Here is a 19,647-nt window from a genome sequence, read left to right on the forward strand (position 1 = left end):
TTCACTATAAAATGCTCCTCGAATGGTGTGACGATATTTATTTATACACGGTTCTCTTCGATGTCGAAAAACGAAGAAAATGGTGTACGATAAAGTTGTCTTTATTGAGGATTTCGTTACGAGAACGCTCTTCGAAGAATAACACGAAAAACAAGTTTTTCGCCAGAAATAATGGGGATCGTTTTCGACTCCGTTGTTAGAGTCCAGAATTGATAGAAAAAGAAATGAATACTGAAAATACTAGGGTTGAATGAAAAATAAGTTTTGAAAGTAGTGTAAACCTCCGGATCGAAAGTTTCGATGGAAAAATAGAGTTCCAACGTATTTGCACGTAGAGACTCGCCGGTGTGCGCCGGTAATACACGGTCTCCTTTTGGCGCAGATCTCATATTTCTTCGCAAGACTCCCGCGGTTTGACGAGTGCTCGAGGCTTGTACGTAGAAATGCTCATATACGAATACTGCACGTAAGTGCATCGATCATGCACGAGTGTATGCATATACGAGTTTCGAAGACCGTGACCACGCGTGGATCGTAAAACGCAGAGTAAATGAAAACACGAAGGCGCGCGTGGGAGGAAGGGGAGCTCGGAGACAAAACACGGAGAGCGAAACCTGACTGGAAACGAAACTTGCAACCACAAATTATTTCTCTATTTGAGGTAATGGAACGAGCGAAAATGTTATATATTTCAAATGGAGCGGAGGTCCGATTCGTTGTTACGGTTGTTACGAGGGTTAGGATTTCCGTCAATTATAGAATTCGAGGGTATTTTTTCACGTTTTTTTGCAGTGCAGCCGCGGTGAAAGCTCATTTTCGTTCAGTTTTTCAATTAGCTTCGTTGAAAACCCATATTCGTCTTCTTCTCACTTAAAAAAATACAATTTCACAAAAAAAATCTTTACAAAAACGTTCTTGTCACCATTACGCGAAAAAGACCAACGAGAAGCGAGGATAGGAAACGTGGGTGGCAACATTAATTATTTGTTCGTATCAAATAACATTTCATTGACGAACGTAAAACATCGACAATTTGCCAGCAATATCCGAGCTGACGTGATTGCTTCGTTATTCTTCGTACATGCAACGTCCATTACGGGAGAGTTGATTTCATACTCGTTACAATGGCTTTTATTACTTTAGAATGCAGTTCTTGTTCACTTGATTCTTAGAACGAAACTCAAATATGTACGAATCATTGTACCGTAATTAAAATATTTATTTATCGTTGGTTTGCTGCACTGATTCAGAAATCGAATTACTGCTTGGGGAACGCGAAAATGATATATTTATAACCTCCTTGCGAGTGTGATGTATGATGGTATTATTATTTAATACGAAAAATAATGTAAGTTTTGATCTTTTTTCGTTATCGTTAATGACAATTTTCCGTCACACAGAACTGTTGTGTCGAAATCACTGATTATAATTATTAGAAATCCCGAAACAACGGGTAGAAATAATAAGCGCGAAAAAATTTCACGTTTTTGCGACAATCGAAATGTGATCGTTTAGTGTGGTACAACGGTTCGTCGTCGAAAATTCCCGTGGCAGCACTATAGCGATCCAACACGAAATTGTGCAATGAATGTAGAATCGATAAAAAGATGTACGTTAAACAGCGAAAAAAGGAAAAACGTCGAGTAATGGTTTCCTGTATTTTGCTAATCGAGCGCCAAACAACTTGACGTTGGGTGAGAAGATTGAGGTGAATTTTACCGTAGGAGAGGCGCGTACACGATGGGATAAAAAGTGCGAAGTGGAAACGCGCGGTGGTGTATGTGTTTTAAGTGTGCGTGCGCATCCGTGCGTATAAACCGCACATACGCGAAGCTCGGATTATTCTCCGTTCGTTTTTTATCACTTTGTTTTTTTCATTCTGTCCCGGTACCCTCGTCGAGGCATTGTTCGTTGACAGTGCGCGTGTGAAATGCGCGCTAGTTATTAAGAGAATAGTAAAATTACCGGCCGATATATGCCCGCGGAGGTGACGAAGGCTCAGCTCTCGGGTAATATGCCCGGGGATGACGTTCCCCACGACACTCGAGTACACAGATCAGGAAAAGGGGTCTGCGATTCATATGGAACGATTCCCCCTCCCCACCCCCTCGCTCACTCTCGTCCCTGCTCGGAGAGGGTGCGAAAAGATCGCAGAGTTAATTGACCGCAGTTCAAAACCGCAGATTCTCATCTTCCTCGCAATATCATCATCATCCTATATCTGTATATCCCCACAAATGGAGTGGGGCAGGTGGGGGGGGGGGGGGGGGGGGGAGCTACTGTACTGCAGTCACTTGCGATGAATAGAAAGACAAAGAAATTGGGTCGTTCGTCGTTATCGAGGGGTTGTGAGGAGAAACAAAAAGATCGATAAAAGAGTCGAGGCTCTTTATTATATGTCAGGCGAAAAATGGAGACGTACGAGTTCACTGAATATCATCGACGATGGACAGTTATATGAGATATTCCCGATCTTTTTTTTTTCAAACGCAAAAAACTGAGGGAACTTTTATTAATACAACTTGATACAACTGTAATCAATTTAATTCGTTATCGTTTGATTCAATTGATAGAAAACGTTCCACCATTTTTATACCGAAACGATCTCTGAATCTTTCCCTCATTTTGCCTTGTTCTCTCGATGAAATTGCCATTAAAACAAAATTGGTAATATTCCTCATCGAAAAGCTATTTAAACCGTCCCCGCAGCTCTCTCATCGATCGACCGCCCCTCGTGAAACTCTATATAAGCCGGGCAATCCATCTAGCCACTGGTTTTGACAGGAGAGCCCAGAAGATCCCAATATTGCGGGGGAGGAATGGCGTATAATGATTGACGAGAGAGCAGATGGGTCGACGTTGCAATGAATATGGATGATTTTGTGCTTCCCTTCGACAAAAAGTCCATCACCAAAACAGAATAATGAAAAAATATGTAATTTCTCGCAATATCGTATTAATCGTGATTCTCTGATGAATAAACTGAGCAGGCGTTCCCGAAAAGTCGAAATCGGACGTTCGGACGGAGTACAACTCCAGTACAAAAAAATGGAATTTAGACAGTTACGGTTTTCGATAAATTGTTCGGTCAAGTTCCGCCTTGTTTCAAGCGCACAAATAGCATAAAAACGGGAGAATCCAATGAACGGAAAAACAAAGGGGACAAAAGAATTTGACGAATATCGAATGTTATCTGTAGGCACAAAAAATCTAATAAAATAAAGATTATCGTCGCGTAACGTTGTTCAGGTGCTCATAACCCCAAAAAACAGCACCGCGTGAAACACAATCCCTGCTACGCAACGACGCTTCTCCGCGTCGACTGACTCGATGATTCGTTGCTGTATATATATGATCCAACGAATTGGACATTTGTCGAGAAAGGAGAAAAATTCAGGCCTGTTCTCGCTTTCTCGTGACTGACGTGGTTCCAGATGAAAATGACTGAATTCGCTATCGCGCACACGTAACCACTCCGCAAATGTATTCACATATACCGCGCGTATGTAAAACGAGAATTCTCGAGAGTGAGAAACGCGTCGGGACACATGACTGGAGACTACTTCGACGGGGGCGTGACACTAATGGGAAAACGACCCTACCCTTTCTTCTCTGCTTCTGTTAGTCGTCAAGAGACGAGTGTGATGTCAGAGGAAATCATTCACGTACATTCACGAGTTTCGACATCGCCATTACAATATGAAAATGAGTTTCGATCGTTACGATCGTAACTCGATGCAGTGTATCACGGATAAAAGTTGATCGCCATTTGCAAACATATTCCATAAAAGTTTCATAATAAAATATTTGTACAAATCGAACATTAACGAATGAATCAATGAAAACGAAGTGAGTCGAGAAAGGAAATTGTGAAAACTTCGTAAGATTAACGCTCGTTGAAAAGGCATTTTTCTCGGTTTTGGAAGCTTCGCAACATTTTGATAGCAGTAGCAGTGTGTAAAAAAAATCCAATCGAATCCCAGATGGCGAGGGGTTCGTGGCGCTGTCGATTCGACTTGGAATGTCAAACATATACGTATATATATATAGAAAAAGGCCATTGGCGTTTGGTACATAGTTTTTTTAGAGGCATCTGGGATCGCTCGTGAAAATATTTTTTTAAGCCAACAGCATCGTCTTCGTATATAATTTACGAATCAGCACGATATTATTTCAAGCCGATCTCGAGGCTTTTGTGATTATGTGGCCTCGAGCGTCGCCGCATTGTTTTTTCTACCGAGTTAAACGAGCATTTATTTTTCCCAGGTCGTATGTGCAACGAAAATAGTACATGAAAGTTTTATGGCAGTTTATGAATACACCAGTTATTTGACCTGCCTTCCGGCATTTCTCTTTCCACAATACGATCGAAAACTTTTTCCCTTGCACCTAATAATATTCTATCTTGAACGTAACCAAAGTTTCGTCATCTCCTTCCACTGCGTATTTGATGTTTTAAGAAGCTTTCAATTAGATGCCCCACTATTTATTATGTAGATTTCGAAATTTCACGATGTTTACGAGCTTCCGTTATATTCAAAAAAAGTGTTGCATAAATCTTCGAATAATAAAAATCCTTAGATTTTGAAACAATTGAGAAAATTCTAGAATATTTTGATGTTTCGTATTTTTACATCTTTCTTCCTCTCCAAGGAATTTTGAATGATTTTACAAGAAATTATGAAGATTTCTTGAAGTCGCGTACACAAAAACAATCCACGACGACGTGTGACCACGATGAATGGATACTTTGCGAGTGCTTTGATCTCACAATTTAGTGATGCGAGTGAAGAATCATGTAAAGATTGCAGGTTACGCATACATGGCAGCCATGATGGACGCAGCATGAATGCCTTCCGTCATCTGGTGTGCGCGGTGTGTAAAAAATTCCGTTTTCGCTGATGTTTTTTTTGTTTTCCGCCAAGTACGAGTACCCCCGAAGCATATTTACTCTGCGAGGAGTGATCTTTCATCGTGTGTGAATACTAATTAGCAGCGAGCGGGAAATACCGGGTTGCGTGAGGTTGTGCGATGTCATTTGTACGTGTATCCGTCTCGGCAGACGCCACGACTGGCTTGAGCCGTCATGCCCTTCCTGGCTGTTATATGATGACGCGAGGAAGTGTGTGAGAACCGCTGGTGGCGCTTGCGACGTCGTGGCAATTGTGTGCAACGCGGAGATCCCTATTTCTAGCGCGGTGTCTACTTTACCGATTGTTTACAAAGTCATATATGTTGGTGAAGCTTTTTTGTGATTGTCGGGAAAAACGGCTTTCGGTCGAATGATAATTAATTCGACAACGACGCACCAATAATTGAGTTGTTCGGTAATAAAAAGAAGGTTTCGAGTCGCGAATTAAGCTTTGCAGAAAATTTTTCGACGTTCCTCAGTACGAAACGGGTTGGTTTAACGAACGGAATAAGAATGACTAAGAGATACTTATCTGGCGAAAGAGGCCCCCGCAGTATAGGTACACGGTGAATGTTCCTCGTTGGCCCGACGTACCAGTTGTTTATGGCGGCGATACGAACGAAACACACCGAGAGAAAGAGCTAGGCACCCATCCCCCTCTTGCATTCGGGAGACCCATAAATTTTCGGGAGTCCCCGGGCCTGGCTATTTCACGGAGAATTTCTCCCTCGCGTAGTCTGCGGATGGATTTATACGGGAGCGTAGGATTATGGGTAATGGGCTCCGGTTGGGACAAAGAGTTACAGTCGTTGGCCTCTGCGCCAGCGATTCATTCGCTTTTTCTTTTCTGTGGAGTCAAATTCGTTCTTACCGAGGGCAGGGACACCCCGGAAGCGCTTGGAATGGGGCAAAAGGACGAGGAATATTTCGGGTGTGTACGGCGGGCCTTGAAAGCGGAAACGCATCGACCAATCCGCGGTTTCTTCATAGTAATCAAACGAACGAAAGCATTGGAGATCGAACATTTGCCAAAATTCAGTCATCGAACAACTTCTATTGAGTTTTAGCTCAAAGTTTAAATATTTTATCATCAAACCATAAAAACACGAGAACGAAAAGTGTCGGGGAATGGCGGCGGAAGTGTGTGGACTTTGGGTGTCGGTGCGGATAAATAAATAAAATCCTTTTCGATTAAATAATAATAATTATTATAATAAAGTGTATTAAAAATCGTATACAATTTTGATTTCCGTATCTTAAAAAATTCTTTTTTTTTTCATTGCTCTTGTCAGTCGAACGAAAATGCTTTAAGGCGATACTTTGAGACGTAGGAAAGGGGCGAAGTGGGTGAAATTGTGTTTACCTCTGCTTTTAACCTTCCGTTAGTGTAGACTATATATATGTATCATGTAATGTACAGTTCAAACGAAGAAAACGACGACGACGACGACGACAATGAAAACGAAATATTTTCCATCGGGTATACATCACGCTACTTATAATTTTACGGATACTTTTACTTTTTATTGACAATCATCGTGACAAAAAGTGGCTTAAAACTAATTCGTATATAAATTCCTCTTCTCTCCTTCAACTGCTTTTTTTTTTTTCTTTCTTTTTCAATCTTTTCAATCAATTTATTTACTTTAACGGCGCTACTAAATTTTTGTTCCTTTTTCTTTTCACTCTTCATTCATTCATTCGGTAAAAACGAAGTTTCTTCTTCTTCTTCTTCTTCTTTTAATATTACTTTTGTTCACTACTCTTAATTTGTTCGTTTCGTCAATATGGCTTCGTTAAGTTTCTTCCTTGTTACGACATTACGTGATATGTGAGAGAGAAAGAAAGGCTAAAAAAACGCTTTTCGGTAAATCTACTATGTTACAATTTCGCACTTCGCTTTGACGGTAACGCGATTATTTTCGTTTGCCGCGCAAACGCGCACGGGTGACGGTCCTCTTCTATCGGGGCTTCGTGTGAAAACTTTTTATGCGAATGAAAATACCGAAGGTGGGAATGGTCGAGTACACTTTTTTTTTATCGAGGCAGTGCAAGTTTTCTTTTTTCATTCTCGTAGATTTCGAGTATTTTCATTTACGACCGTTTCCCTTGTTTTTTTTTGCATTCGTGCAAATCTTTTGACAAACATTTTGAGTAGAAACATTTTCGAAAGAATCTCAGAGCGCTCGAAACGAGGGATATAATGAATCGAAATTGCACATGGGCCGATCGAAACATCGCACGAATAAACATTTTTCATCGTCACTATTAGTATTTCGAAAGTTCACGAAACACGCTCGTCCCCCGCTCTCTCTTCGTCATCTCATTCGCAATCGAAACGACGCAAACAAACACGCAATACCTTTCCTCTTTCAATTGGGGTGAAAAACGCGTTACGCGTGCTTAAAGTTACCTATTTATACGGATGTTTTTTGCTTTTTTTTTCCCTTCTTTTACTGTTTCTTTAGATACTCACGGGTGATTCTACAGAGCTACTTTCGACTGGGCGGTTTCGGAACACGGGATATCGTGACTTTTCATCGTTATTTATTATTATCATTATCATTATTATTATTATTATTACCACTATTTTTATGACTATTATTTTGAAAAATGTATGTTTTCCAGTATTTTCACAACATTTCACTCGGGATTCTAAACTCCATTGTTACTCCGGAGACACACCCGTGCCACGATTCCACATGTTTATACACGGGTTTCCACGCACGTACATATATATATATATATATATATTAGGGTATGTCGAAAAAAATCGATATTTTTTTTTCCGGCTCCACAAGCATTTTTCTTCTTGTTATGCCAAACGATGAAGCTAGCCAAAAGGACAGCTCAAAATAAAATTATTTCGGCCGGCCCACCGCATACTTCAATTTTCCATAAGAATAACATGGGAAAAAAAAACTTCGGTGAACATTGTTCCATATCATCTGTAAAAAAAATTGGACATATATTCTACTGACGTATTTTTGTAGAAAATTGAATTCCCTACAAAAAAAGTCGTTAGAGTCATTGGCCTAGAACCAATTGTTCAACGATTACAGCAGTTTGAAGTTTCTAACGTCACTTGGCCAGATTTCGCATGTATCGTTGCCTATTTTCGAGGTCGCTACTTTTAATGGTACTGTTTAAATTGGACTGAAAACTATTTTTAAGTATAGTTTTTCAAAAATAGCTTCTAGGATCGTTATCTAGGCAAAAATATCGGGTACATACTGTTCTCATTTGTTTGAACGAACGACATAAATTGTTTGTCTTTCCACTATTTGTTTGAATAAATTATGAAATTCAATTAACCAAACCAAATGCACAGATACAAATATACATAGGAAAAGAGAGAGAGAGAGAGGGAGAGAGAGAGAAAACAGTTCAATTTATTTCCCGTGCTTACTATTGAATTGATTAACTTATTATAATTACATGTTGGCGTAATACCGAACCGTTTGAGCGCTGTAAGCGCACACGTTGGCGTAATGCCGAACTGCTTCAGTCTTAATTTTTTTTAAATATAAAAAAACATAGGCTTTAGCCCAATTTAAACAGCACCGTTAAAGGGAGCGACCTCGAAAATAGGAAATGATACATGCGAAATCTGGCTAGGTGACGTCAGAAACTTCAAACTGCTGTAGCCATTGAACGGTTGGTTCTAGGCCAATGACTCTGAGGACTTTTTTTTGTAGGGAATTCAATTCTCTACAAAAATACGTAAGTAGAATATCTGTGCATTTTTTTTTAAAGATGATATGGAACAATGTTCACCGAAGTTTTTTTTTCACGTGTTATTCTTATGGAGAATTGAAGTATGCGGTGGGCCGGCCGAAATAATTTTATTTCGGGCTGTTTCGGGCTAGCTTCATCGTTTGGCATAATAAGAAGAAAAATGCTTGTGGAGCCCGAAAAAAAATATCGATTTTTTTCGACACACCCTAATATATATGTATATGCGATTCGATCCCATTCGTACTTCGACAATGAATAATCATTAAGTTGTTTTTTTTTTACCCCTTACGACGAATTACACTGGATACTACGCACGGCACGATATTCCTACGGAATAGACGAAACGTGCGTGCGTTACTCTCTACTCGCTTTGCGGTATAAAAAACATTGGTTTATCCGAAAATAAAAAATAATGTTGAAAAGTTGAAAAAAAATGTACAAACAAAAAATCGAGAGACACGGTAAATGCATTATTTTCGTCCAAGCGTACGTTATTCGTTCGTCATTCGCTCGATACACTTTCCTCCTACACATTCGCGCGCGAGGGTCTCATTTTTTTTTGCATTTTCTTCTCGTGGCAAGATCACGGGGTTTTTTTAAGCCCTCCCTCTCCTTCCAATCCGCTTCGCCGTACAGATATGTGTAAAAAACCATAAAACGAAGAAAAAAATAATTACAAGTAATGACGATTGAAACACAATTGAGGGAAAATCTGTACACTTTCTTTCCCCAGTTAAAATATACATTCGACCAGCCAAGCCCCATTCGCTTTATCATCATTTCGAGTTGTGCTCTCGGATCTGTCGACGCTTTGCCAAAACTCCCGTACGACGTTCTTATTTACAACGATAAACTATGTACCTTCTAAATCGTATTATACTTTTTCGTTTATATTTACAGAGCGATTAGTCGTCGGCTTACGATTACGTTTTTTGTTTTGTTTTTTTTTTTCTTCCTTCCACATCCTCGCCCCCGTTTTACGCAGCTTGGAACGTTGCACGAATTCGAAGAGTCTCGTGGCTTTCTCGGAAAGAAGTTCAAATTTCAGTTTGCCGGTGGTAAAAAGTGATTTTTGCTCTCATTTTATCACGAATGGCGTCGGGGTCGTTTGGTTTTTTGATCGAGTGGAAACGAACGCAATTAAAATATGGAAATAATCTTGAGACCCTTCGAAAATGACGATTTCGCAAGCACGATTGGCATGCAGTAAAACGGAAAGGTGAGGGATGAGAAAAAACGAGCAAATTCCATGGTAACGTCAAATCCGCGGGAGAGGAGGGCGGGCGGGGGGGGGGGGGGGGCTGAGACGAAAAGAGGTGAAAGTGGAAAAGAATGGGGATTAATTAACCGACGATAAAAGTTCGCAACGACCCTTCGAAAATTCCCTGTATAAAGATGCGTCGCGAATCGAAATTCCATAGTATTTGGTTGGCGAGGAAAGTGCACGGATTCGAAGTCAAATTCGATTCAAATGTTTTTCAGCGGTTTTCAGTTCGTCCTTTGTCAATGGCACGCACACCGGTACAATTGCACGTTCGACCCGTACACACAAACACACAAACATACGCTCAAGAGTTTTAGAAACTCGCTATAGCCATAGAGGAGTCTCGAAAGACGATTCGACAATTCGGAATTCACACTCGTGCATTTGCACATACACGCACACGCACACAGAGGTCCTAGTCATTCACGGACGGTGAAAGTTTGAAAAACAAGCCTCCGGCTATTGTTTTCCACGAATCCACGATGAGATCCACCGAAAAAGGGCAAAAGCAAGATCGCCGAAGAAGAATGGCAACGATGGTGCAGAGATAATTCCACGCGGAAGCTCTTACGGTCTCTCGTTTCTTTCGTCCAATGTTTTACTTTATCCTTTTCTTTTTTTTTGTGTTTTTTTTGTTTTGTTTTCGTTTTATATTATTTTAAACTTATTTTTGTATGTTTATCGAAATACGTATATTCGGTCGTGCGGCAGTCGCGTTTAAAAGTTTGCTTTTGTTTGCCCACAATATGCACCGTTGGTATGAGGAGCGTGTCCACGTTAACCAATAATAAAATCATCGTCAATCGACATCCGTGAGGTATTCGGAATGAGCGCTTTTCGTAGCTCCGGAGTTGAGACTAGTGCTGGGTTCACGGGATCGAAGACAGTCTCGTGAAGATCGAAACGATAAATGGGCGAGTCCTCGTTGGATCGCGACGAAGCTAGGGAGAGCAGCCGCGGGAACGTCGGTTTTCTATAAGAACGATTTGGTCGGACGAAGCCAGTGCGCAACGGTTACTCGATCGATCCAGGTTATTTTTGTTCGGAGAGTGAACGAAATGTGAATCCGCGCTGCGAAGAGGAATTTGGAGATATGCGAAAAGGCTGACGACGTTCGTTTGACGAATGGCCTCTTATTGGCTGGTGAACCATTGACGATCTCATACGTCAGTGGCCTGAGTGTAGGACGGTGCCAGGCCATGAGCCGGTGTCAGCGGCCCAGTGGTCGAAGCCAATGAGCGCCTCGAGTAAATGGTAGCCGCTGAATGGGGTGTGTGAGGCGCTGTGTGTGGCGTGTGCCTGCGTGAGGCCGAGGCGAAGGGCTAAATGGGCCCGTAGTTGCTGAGGGCCGAGGGCCTCTCTTGTTGCAGCTGAGATTGCTGTTGCTGCCCGTCGCAACCAGCGGTGCTCATGTCGCCACCCGCCGACTGGTGACGTCATACATGCGAGAGAGGTGGTTGTTTGAGTACGTGATGATGAAGATGATGCTGGGAGGCGCTCGCGACGCTACCGGGTGGCAATAGAGCGCTACCCGGTCCGGAGGGTGTCTGGTACTGGGGCATGACGGCACGTCCTACGACTCCCTTGATGCTTGCGCTTCCGATTCCGCTGACGCCGGTCACTCCAGCCATACCTGCGCCATTTCCACCTGCGGCGCCTACGCCTCCGCCGAAGAGACGTCTCCAGAGTCTTCGCCACGAGTCGAGGGTCTTTCCGCTCCATATCCATACCCCGGAAGTTATACCGACCGCGAGGGCCATGAAGTACTTTAGCATTAGTACGGAGTAGAGGGGCCGGGAGCGGGGAAGGCACGGGCAAGCGAGGGATCCAAGCCACGCCTCCCTCAGGGTCGATTCGTAGAGATGACAGCCAAGTACCGCGCTCGCCGGGACCGTGTACAGCACGGAGAAGACTCCTATTCGTATCATTAGCTTCTCCAATTTGTCCGCTTTCGCTCCCGGCTGGCGTTTTATCACTGAGCGTATCCTGAATAGACTGACGAATCCGGCGAGCAAGAAGCTCGTTCCCAGTAGCAGATAAACTAGCAGCGGCACGAGTATGAAGGTCCGGACTCCTTCGGGAGCGACGGTGCAGACACCGGCGACGGGATCGCCGGCTACGCCCCCGGCGAGAAGGGCCCAGACCGTTTGGGCGGTCGGCGCGAGCCACGCGGCGAGGTGAAAATACTGGGAGTACGAGGCTATCGCCTCGTTGCCCCACTTGAGCCCGGCCGCCAGGAACCACGTGAACGCGAGGATAACCCACCAGACGGAGGATGCCATGCCGAAGAAGTAGATCATGAGAAAGACCGTGACGCACATCCCCGGCCCTTGAGCCCCGGACCTCAGGACCGAACCTTCGCAGGCGATTTCCTCGTGACCCAGCACGCTCCTCGCCAGATACCCGAGGGATACGACGAAGTAACAAGCCGAGAGGAAGACTATCGGCCTCTCAGGATATTTGAAACGCTGGGTGTCGATGAGGAAGGTGGTGACGGTGGTGAGGGTGCTTGCGGCGCACAGGCCGCTCCACATGGCCAGCCATACCGCCACGAAGTCGCGTTCTTCCCCGGTTAGGAAGGCCCCGTGACAGGGCAGGGCGCAATCTGACAGCACGACAGTGTCCTGGCTCGGTGCGATTCCTACGAGTCCCGGGTGCACCGCTAGCCCATGACTTCCGACCATGTGCATGCCCCCTAGAGTGCTCCCGTGGCCGTTTCCTACCGCCCCCAGGGTCACGAGGGGTGCTCTGCACCTGCACGTGCAGTCCCTCGTCCTGTCCCCTGGGGGGTGCTGGCAGTTTTTTTGATTCTTGCCGGGCTTGCAGCGCGCCGGCAGCGAAGTTTTTGGCGGTCGGGTCGCTCGTGGTGGACCGGGTGCTGGTAGCGGGGCGCTGCTCGCCGGTCCGCCGCTGCCGCCGCTTCCGCCGGCCCCGCCGTTCGTAGACGCGTGATTGTCCTGTTCCATACAGAGGTTCTCCGGGTCACCCTGAACCGGCAACCTCTCGCAGGCCATTCTCTCCGGCCACGAGAAACCGTATTGTCTCATAAGAGGAGCGCAGCCGGCGCGAGCGCGTTCGCAAACGCTTCTGCAGGCGGGCAGCGGTTTGCTGTACTCGGGCAAGCAGATCGGCGTGTACATGGAGCAAAGGAAGAACTTGAGATCCGGCGAACACTTTATTTCAACGAGCGGCCAAAACTGATGGACCTCCAGGCCCGCTTCGTCCTGGGTGTCGTGATTGAGCTCGTTCGGCATCGCCGTCAGGTTGTAACCGATCCCGTGACACATCGGGATCTTTATGTCCTCGCACCTGCTGTTGCTCCCCATCATCGAGCCCCCCATCACCGAGTGCCCGCTTCCGCTGCTGCTCAGGCCGCTTCCACTCCCGCCGCTCCCGAGACTCCCGGAGCTCCCGGAACTTCCTGGAAGAACCCCGATCGCCGATGAGGAAGACGGCGACGACGAACCCGCCGAGGATGAGGACGCCGACGAGGACGAGGACCCCGCCGATGAACCGCCGCCACCGCTGCCGGACAGCGGCCCCACGCTGTTCGCTGCTCCGATCGCCGAATCTGATCGCACGTTCGCGAAAGCCCCCCTCACCAGACACTCGTTCACCGCCAGGAGAATCATTATCGGCAGAATCGCTGCCATCGTACCGCAGATGCGCGGCGGCCTCCTCGCCAGCCCCATGCTCGACGACCTCGTTCAATCGCTTTATGCTCGCCTTGATTGCATCACTCCAATCTGTAATCAAGACAAAAAACGGCTTTCGTCAGAGACTCTTTCAGGCACAGGATTAATTCTGGAAAACGCGATTTATCAATTATCGTCACGAGCATACCGCGCGCATCGGATAACAGCGTCGCAACGGAAATGCCGCGTTCGCAACGCGGAGGCTACCGCGGCACTCGCCGAAAAGAAACTGTACCTCGCTCATTCCCAGATATTCGCGACCGAGTATTTGTAACTCATCCGGCTCGAGGGACGCACCTCCCCCGGCGGGATCGCACTGACACACCGTTCCGGCGACGCGTGTCCATGAGAAAACGGGGGGGGTATTTCGGAGGATGGCAACATTTAGTGAGCTCCTTGTATATAGAACTATTTCAGTCGCGCAGCGCCCGCGAGTCCGATCCATACATCTGGCTTCGGGTAATGAAGCTCTCTTGCCAGACTCGAGTGAACACGAAGGCGAACGAGCTCCTCGGATCGCGTATCCGGACGAGACGCCGCTGTCTGTGCGCCTTCGCGTATGTTTCTCCTGGAGACTCCTCTGTGAAACTCTTCGATAAACCCTGGCGCCCCTCCCCCCCGTCGGTGAAAACCGGAGGAAGCCGAGCGCACGGATCTTATAATAGGCTTTCAAGATTCGGAGTGAAGAACACGTGAGCGAGGCGAAATGTTATTGTACCGAGGTCCTGTGTTAGTTTTAACGTTTGTTAACCGCGCCTCTCTCTCTCTTCCTTTCTATCGCTCCGACGTTCAACCGAAACTATTTTTAGGCCACATGCGAGCGAGAGCCAGCTCGCTCGAAAGCACTCGCGGCGGGTTACAGGATGCTGCAAAAGCGGATGATCGCAAAGTTTCCTCGCTAAGTTAATTACGCAAAATCCTGAAGGAAAAAGGCCGAGTTAATTATCCCTCTAACGAATCCTTTGTCACGTCCGGAAAATCGAAGATTGCCAATTTAGTCTCCCTGACGTTTTAAATTGCTCGGGGAGGAGAGAACGCTCCGTCGCTCGGGCCTATCGAGTATCCCTGCTTCGAGGAGCCTCCACCGGATTGGCCCGCTTTCCAAAAATCGTTCGACACCTCGTCAGCAGCTTGGTTTCGAGGAAAAAAATGTCCAAAGAATTGATCTCTTCAGAATTCCACTCGTCTGACTAATATAATTGAAAGTTTTGTTAATCTCTCGCTCTCACAAGAACCCGCACAGGAGGTTCGCGACTCGTCGCGGCTGTAAGACACGCGGGATAGTTGTATTTATCGTTCTTACAGTAGCTCAGTCTTCTTCTAATGAGAGACATAAAATATTTCCGAGTTATTCATTATTCTGGTCCAACGTCTTGAGTCCCATCTCGACTCGGTGTAAGAACAGTCGTTTTTTTCTCTCCTCTTTCAAGAAGAAGCACCCTGGAGACGTCTCAAGGCGTCCTCTCCTCTGGCCAGACTCTCAATTGACTCTCCAACTTTTCTCTCTCGCACAGACTCCGCGACGACTCGGAATGACCAAACGCTTACTCGAAGCATCCACTCCAGTGTCCACTCGCCTTTGAGTACCTTCGCGTATACACGCGAGTCTTCGAACTCGAGATCGCGCCTGCTGCTTCGATGAATCAAGAAACAAACGCGGAGCTGAGATATTTCGAAAATTCGTACAGTCATCCTGAGACGCGCTGCTGGGATGGAGAGATGAACAAATAGTGGAAGGATGCGGCTCGTATTTGTGGAACGTCAAAAAAGATTATTTTCAACCCGATTATAACCGACTTTGGTGCGAACGAAAATCCCGGAGAGATGCCACGTACCTTCGTATTTTCAAAAATCTATCACATTTCGCAGAATAACCGCGCAACCGTCCTCTTTACGGCTCTGCTCAAAAACAACGCTCCTCCAAACAGAAAACGCCTCAAAAGGCTTCTTTTCGGGTGGGGTTCAATATGTCGAATAACTGAATTGTAGAACGGTCGATATTTCGAAATTTTAAAAGTTGTGATATCAGTTTGGAGAAAAATAAGTAATTCGAAATTCTTATTCCCGATCGACTATTCAGCAGATTGCGTGTTTAATCAAAAATTCCTTCTTTGAATTCGTATTTACCAGAAAATATATATTTCAATAGTTTTCATTTCGAATGCAATTTTAACAGACCATCCGAATGTCAAAAGTTCATATTTTCGAATTCAAAATGGAGAGTAATTGTTTTACAGACAGACCAGAATATAGAGTAGCAAAAAATCGAAAGTGAATTTTTCGGGCCTATAAAACTTAGATATATGCAGAATAGCGATAGCTTGAAAAGGTGAAAGTCAAAATGGCGATGTTTAAAATTGGAGATCACCGGTCTGAGTAAGTGAGTGAGTGAGGCGCGTGTATTAGAGCTCCGCTGCATTTCTTTATTTTGATCGATCGACTTTCTAACGTTTCGCTATTTTGACCGTTCGACTTTTTGGTGTTTCAGTATTTCAACCTGAGTAATATTTGGTCTTTCGTTATTATATTTTCAAAATTGTGAATTTTCACAGTATCGCTGACTGTAGTAATTTATGAATCGAAAGAGTGATAGTTGAATTTTCGAAAAATCGATATTTTAATCACCGTCCTATGGGCGATTGTTACATTCTATTTTCGATGTAAACGTTCTTCGAACCCTGCAGTTTCTGCTTTATTTATTTTCGGCATTCAAAGCTCTAGTCGAATCTATCCGTCTCCATATTATCATTCTCAGTTTATAAATTCGAGATTTTAGTTGTTCGAAATTTTAGTCATTCCAATATTTGATCCCCACCCTTCATTTCGTAGATTCTTTTCGTAGATGAGATTATTAATCGATTCGTTGTACAACAAACAACGGGACTCGATAACAAACAAAATTGTACAACAAATATAATAAAATTGGCTGTACGCCGAAGAATGAGTCCTGGCACATTAATAAACTCTCCTCTTTTTTTCATTTTATATTTGTAAAATCAATACAGTGCGCGGCATGCCTCCTCTTTTGTCACGAATAATCTGTGTTCGGAGTAAACATTTTAGAAGCAGAGTTGTTTTCGAGAAAAGACGTAAAGAGGATGGTGGTTGTTATTCTGCCGTTAGATTTTTGCGAGCTGCACCTTCGGCGCTTTTATTTACTTCGACTGGGAGCCCGCGAGTGCTCCAGCAGCAATTGTTTTTCTTCGATTCTTTCTTCGCACGTAAGTTATCAGGAAAAATGATGGTAAAGTCGAACGCCTGGCTCCATAAATCTCATTGTAAACAACACGTCGAACGAGTTGCTCGAGATGCGCCAAGGCTAGAATACCGGAGGACAAGAACCAGTATTAGGAGTTGCGGTGTACGTGCGAGTGCCTCGGTAGGAAACGAAAGGGGAAACGACGTTTTCTCGTAGGCCTGTTGCTCTTGCGATATACTCGTTCCTCGGGAGTTCCGCTTCTAAAAGATGTTTTAAATTTCTCGTTTCTTCGTCCTCCCTTTTCCCTTTTCCCTCGTGCCGCTCTTTATCTTGTCTCCCGTGCATGTTTCGTTTGCTTTTCAGCGAATATTTTTCGTCCCTTCGTTCCAGGAGGTTTCAGCAGCTGAGTGGGGCCTGCCCGGTCGATTATTTTCGATTCTCCTCCATCCGGCCTCGCGCGTCCACACGGTTGAAACGTTATGAGGCTGAAGTTTCCAACGTTGGAGTCCAACGAAATGATCGAAAAAAACTCTCCAATAATTCCAGTAATTCTCCTATTTTGTTCCCTGCCAAATTTGCGATTCGTTGTTTTTCAAGTTGCACCCAACGATTCGTGAAATAAAAAATTGGTGAATTTCAAACGTTTTTTTCGTTCATTTCGTTGGACTCCAACGTTGGAAACTTCAGCTTCGTTGAAACGTTCCTCGGAACGTCTGAGATCGCGAAACTCGAAGTGAGACGTTCCGAGGTCGAAGGGCACTCGGGAAACGAATGAAATTCTCCATACAAATAATGCTTGTTCGGAATACTTGGAAAAGTTTGATCTCCGCGTTTTTTTATTCAGCCGGAGAGAAACGAAGTACGCGAACGGAATGCTGCACTCGTAAAATTGGCTGCTCGGTTAAATAAATAGTAGCTCGTCTTCGTTGGCCCGGACGCTTATCGTTTTCAGCCTCCCCCCGCGTCCCGTTTCTCTTTTCCTCCGGGAGCAGGGGGGTGCGCTACGTTCGCGTATTCGTTTCGTATTTTCACCGCGTCTCTCGCTCGTGTTCCCGGGGTCATTTTACCGTTGCATAAGAGGTGCAAATTGAAGATGTTGTTGCTAGACTGTTAACTCGAAGGCTTTTTGTATAAAATCGAGTATTCTGCAGAGCCGGAGGATGCGCGGATGTTGGAGTCTCCGGTGGAGCCCCGCCCCCCGGTCTCCTTGTGCCGGCAACGGTGAAGGATGAACTTTGCTAATTGGGCGCGCAGTATCAGTATCAGCAACGGCGGCAGTAGCAGCAACAGCATCGCGAGGCCAGAAAGAGGAAGAGAGTGGGATCCGCGTTTCTCTTTGGCTCGACGAGACGAGGCTCTCTCGCGAAGCAAAGAATATTAATTCGTCGCAGTCCGCTCCCGTTACATCGTGTCTCAACGTTTTTTGCATAAATTAGCATCCCGACGGAGCCACCTTTTTCCAGGTTTCTCCCCTCTCGTCCACGACAATTGAATCCATCGAGCCTCGTCCGGAGTAGCTCGTGTGTCAGTCGTACTTCGTTATTAACCTCGGCGGTTAGCCGAGAGCGTCTCGAATCCGCTCGAGCGACTTCGGGCCCGATCGAGGCAAAACTCGGGCGAATCGGGCTCGGAAAAATTGAAATCCCCATCGCGAATAAACTCGAAATCCAATTTAAAACTCAAGCTATTAGGGTCGCGGGTCGACTCGCTCCCGCTGGTCTTCCAGAAGACGAGCCGGACAGGGATCACCCGACGACGTCTACGCAGTTACGAATAACCCCCCGCGCGCGCCTGTATCTCCGGCGCATATCCCGCGAGAGTATTTATCCGGCGCGCACATGTGTACCCGCGAGAGCGGGGAGCTCCGCGCTTATCTCGTTGGCTGCTTTTCAAACAGCGCTAAGAATCACGAGGCATCCCGCGGAGTCTGTTAAATAAACTACAGGTAGGCGCGATATCCCCGTGGCGCATCGAGTCACGACCCTCTTCTTTCTCCCTCTTTATCTCCTTCTCTCTCTCCCTCGCGCCTCCGCTCCTCCTCTTTTCCTCTTTTCCTCGTCTCCTCGTCTCCGCGCCAGCGGCCATCCTTCCAACTCGTGCCCTTTTCCTCCTCGCACATCCTTTAACAATGCGCAGATCCGCGTCCCCCTCGCATCCTCTTCTCCGCGCCCCGCTCCTCAGCCTTCTTCCGCCAATTCCTTTGGTACGACAAGCTGCAAGATTTACTCAGCCAATGCCGGTGAATAATACGCTGCTTTTGTACACTCTCTTCGAAAATTCGCTCGGCAGGTTCGACGTCGACGACCGAAGATCGTGAGATACTTTTCAGTGCCTTTTCACGCTCCGCGCGGGCCTCAACGCGGGAGGCTCCGTTTTGGGACAGCCTGTATAGGGAGACGGAGCCTTAAGGGGGGTAAGAAAAGTCCGCAAAGATGATTCAAGTAGGAGACAGCTCGTTGAGGTTCTCTTTCTCTTAGGTTGAGACTGAAACTTTGTTACCTGAGCAATTACGGATAAGAATCTGACGTTCGCGCGACTGGCAACGTCATTTTTGCATTATTTATTCGATTCTCCAAACCCTGGACGGGCTGCTGGCGCTGCGGGGTTGCGCGGAGGTTGGAGAGAACGAGGAATAAAAAACTCTGACAGCAGTCTCTCTTCTTAAAAGTTTCTTTGCGCTTTTGTAAAGCGATATTAATTTCTTTCGGATCCTCGGCATTGAGAGATTATTATTATCGTAAGAAACTGTTATTATTGAAATATATAAAAATACGAGTTGCTTGTTATTCGCTCGTAATTTATGGGCGAGATGAAAGATGCTCGAAGAAAAAATACGAGA

The 19,647-nt window shown here is 45.4% G+C and overlaps 1 protein-coding gene across 4 annotated transcripts in view; it reads right to left on the reverse strand.

Annotated features, from left to right (window-relative positions):
* Positions 1-6,103: 6,103 nt before the first annotated feature.
* Positions 6,104-19,647, reverse strand: part of fz2 (frizzled 2) — a 72,394-nt gene continuing 58,850 nt past the window's right edge. For 3 of the 4 annotated variants that reach the window (XM_043428544.1, XM_043428542.1, XM_043428541.1), the window contains one exon: positions 6,104-13,660. In XM_043428544.1, coding sequence (XP_043284479.1) covers positions 11,351-13,606 — 2,256 coding nt within the window. In that variant the 5' untranslated portion in view covers positions 13,607-13,660 and the 3' untranslated portion in view covers positions 6,104-11,350. Of the gene's footprint in view, positions 13,661-13,844; positions 13,939-19,647 lie in introns of those variants that run through there. The other variant, XM_043428543.1, reaches the window with a different exon arrangement.

Source organism: Venturia canescens, chromosome 9 (assembly GCF_019457755.1).
Source record: "Venturia canescens isolate UGA chromosome 9, ASM1945775v1, whole genome shotgun sequence".
NCBI lineage: Eukaryota > Metazoa > Arthropoda > Insecta > Hymenoptera > Ichneumonidae > Venturia > Venturia canescens.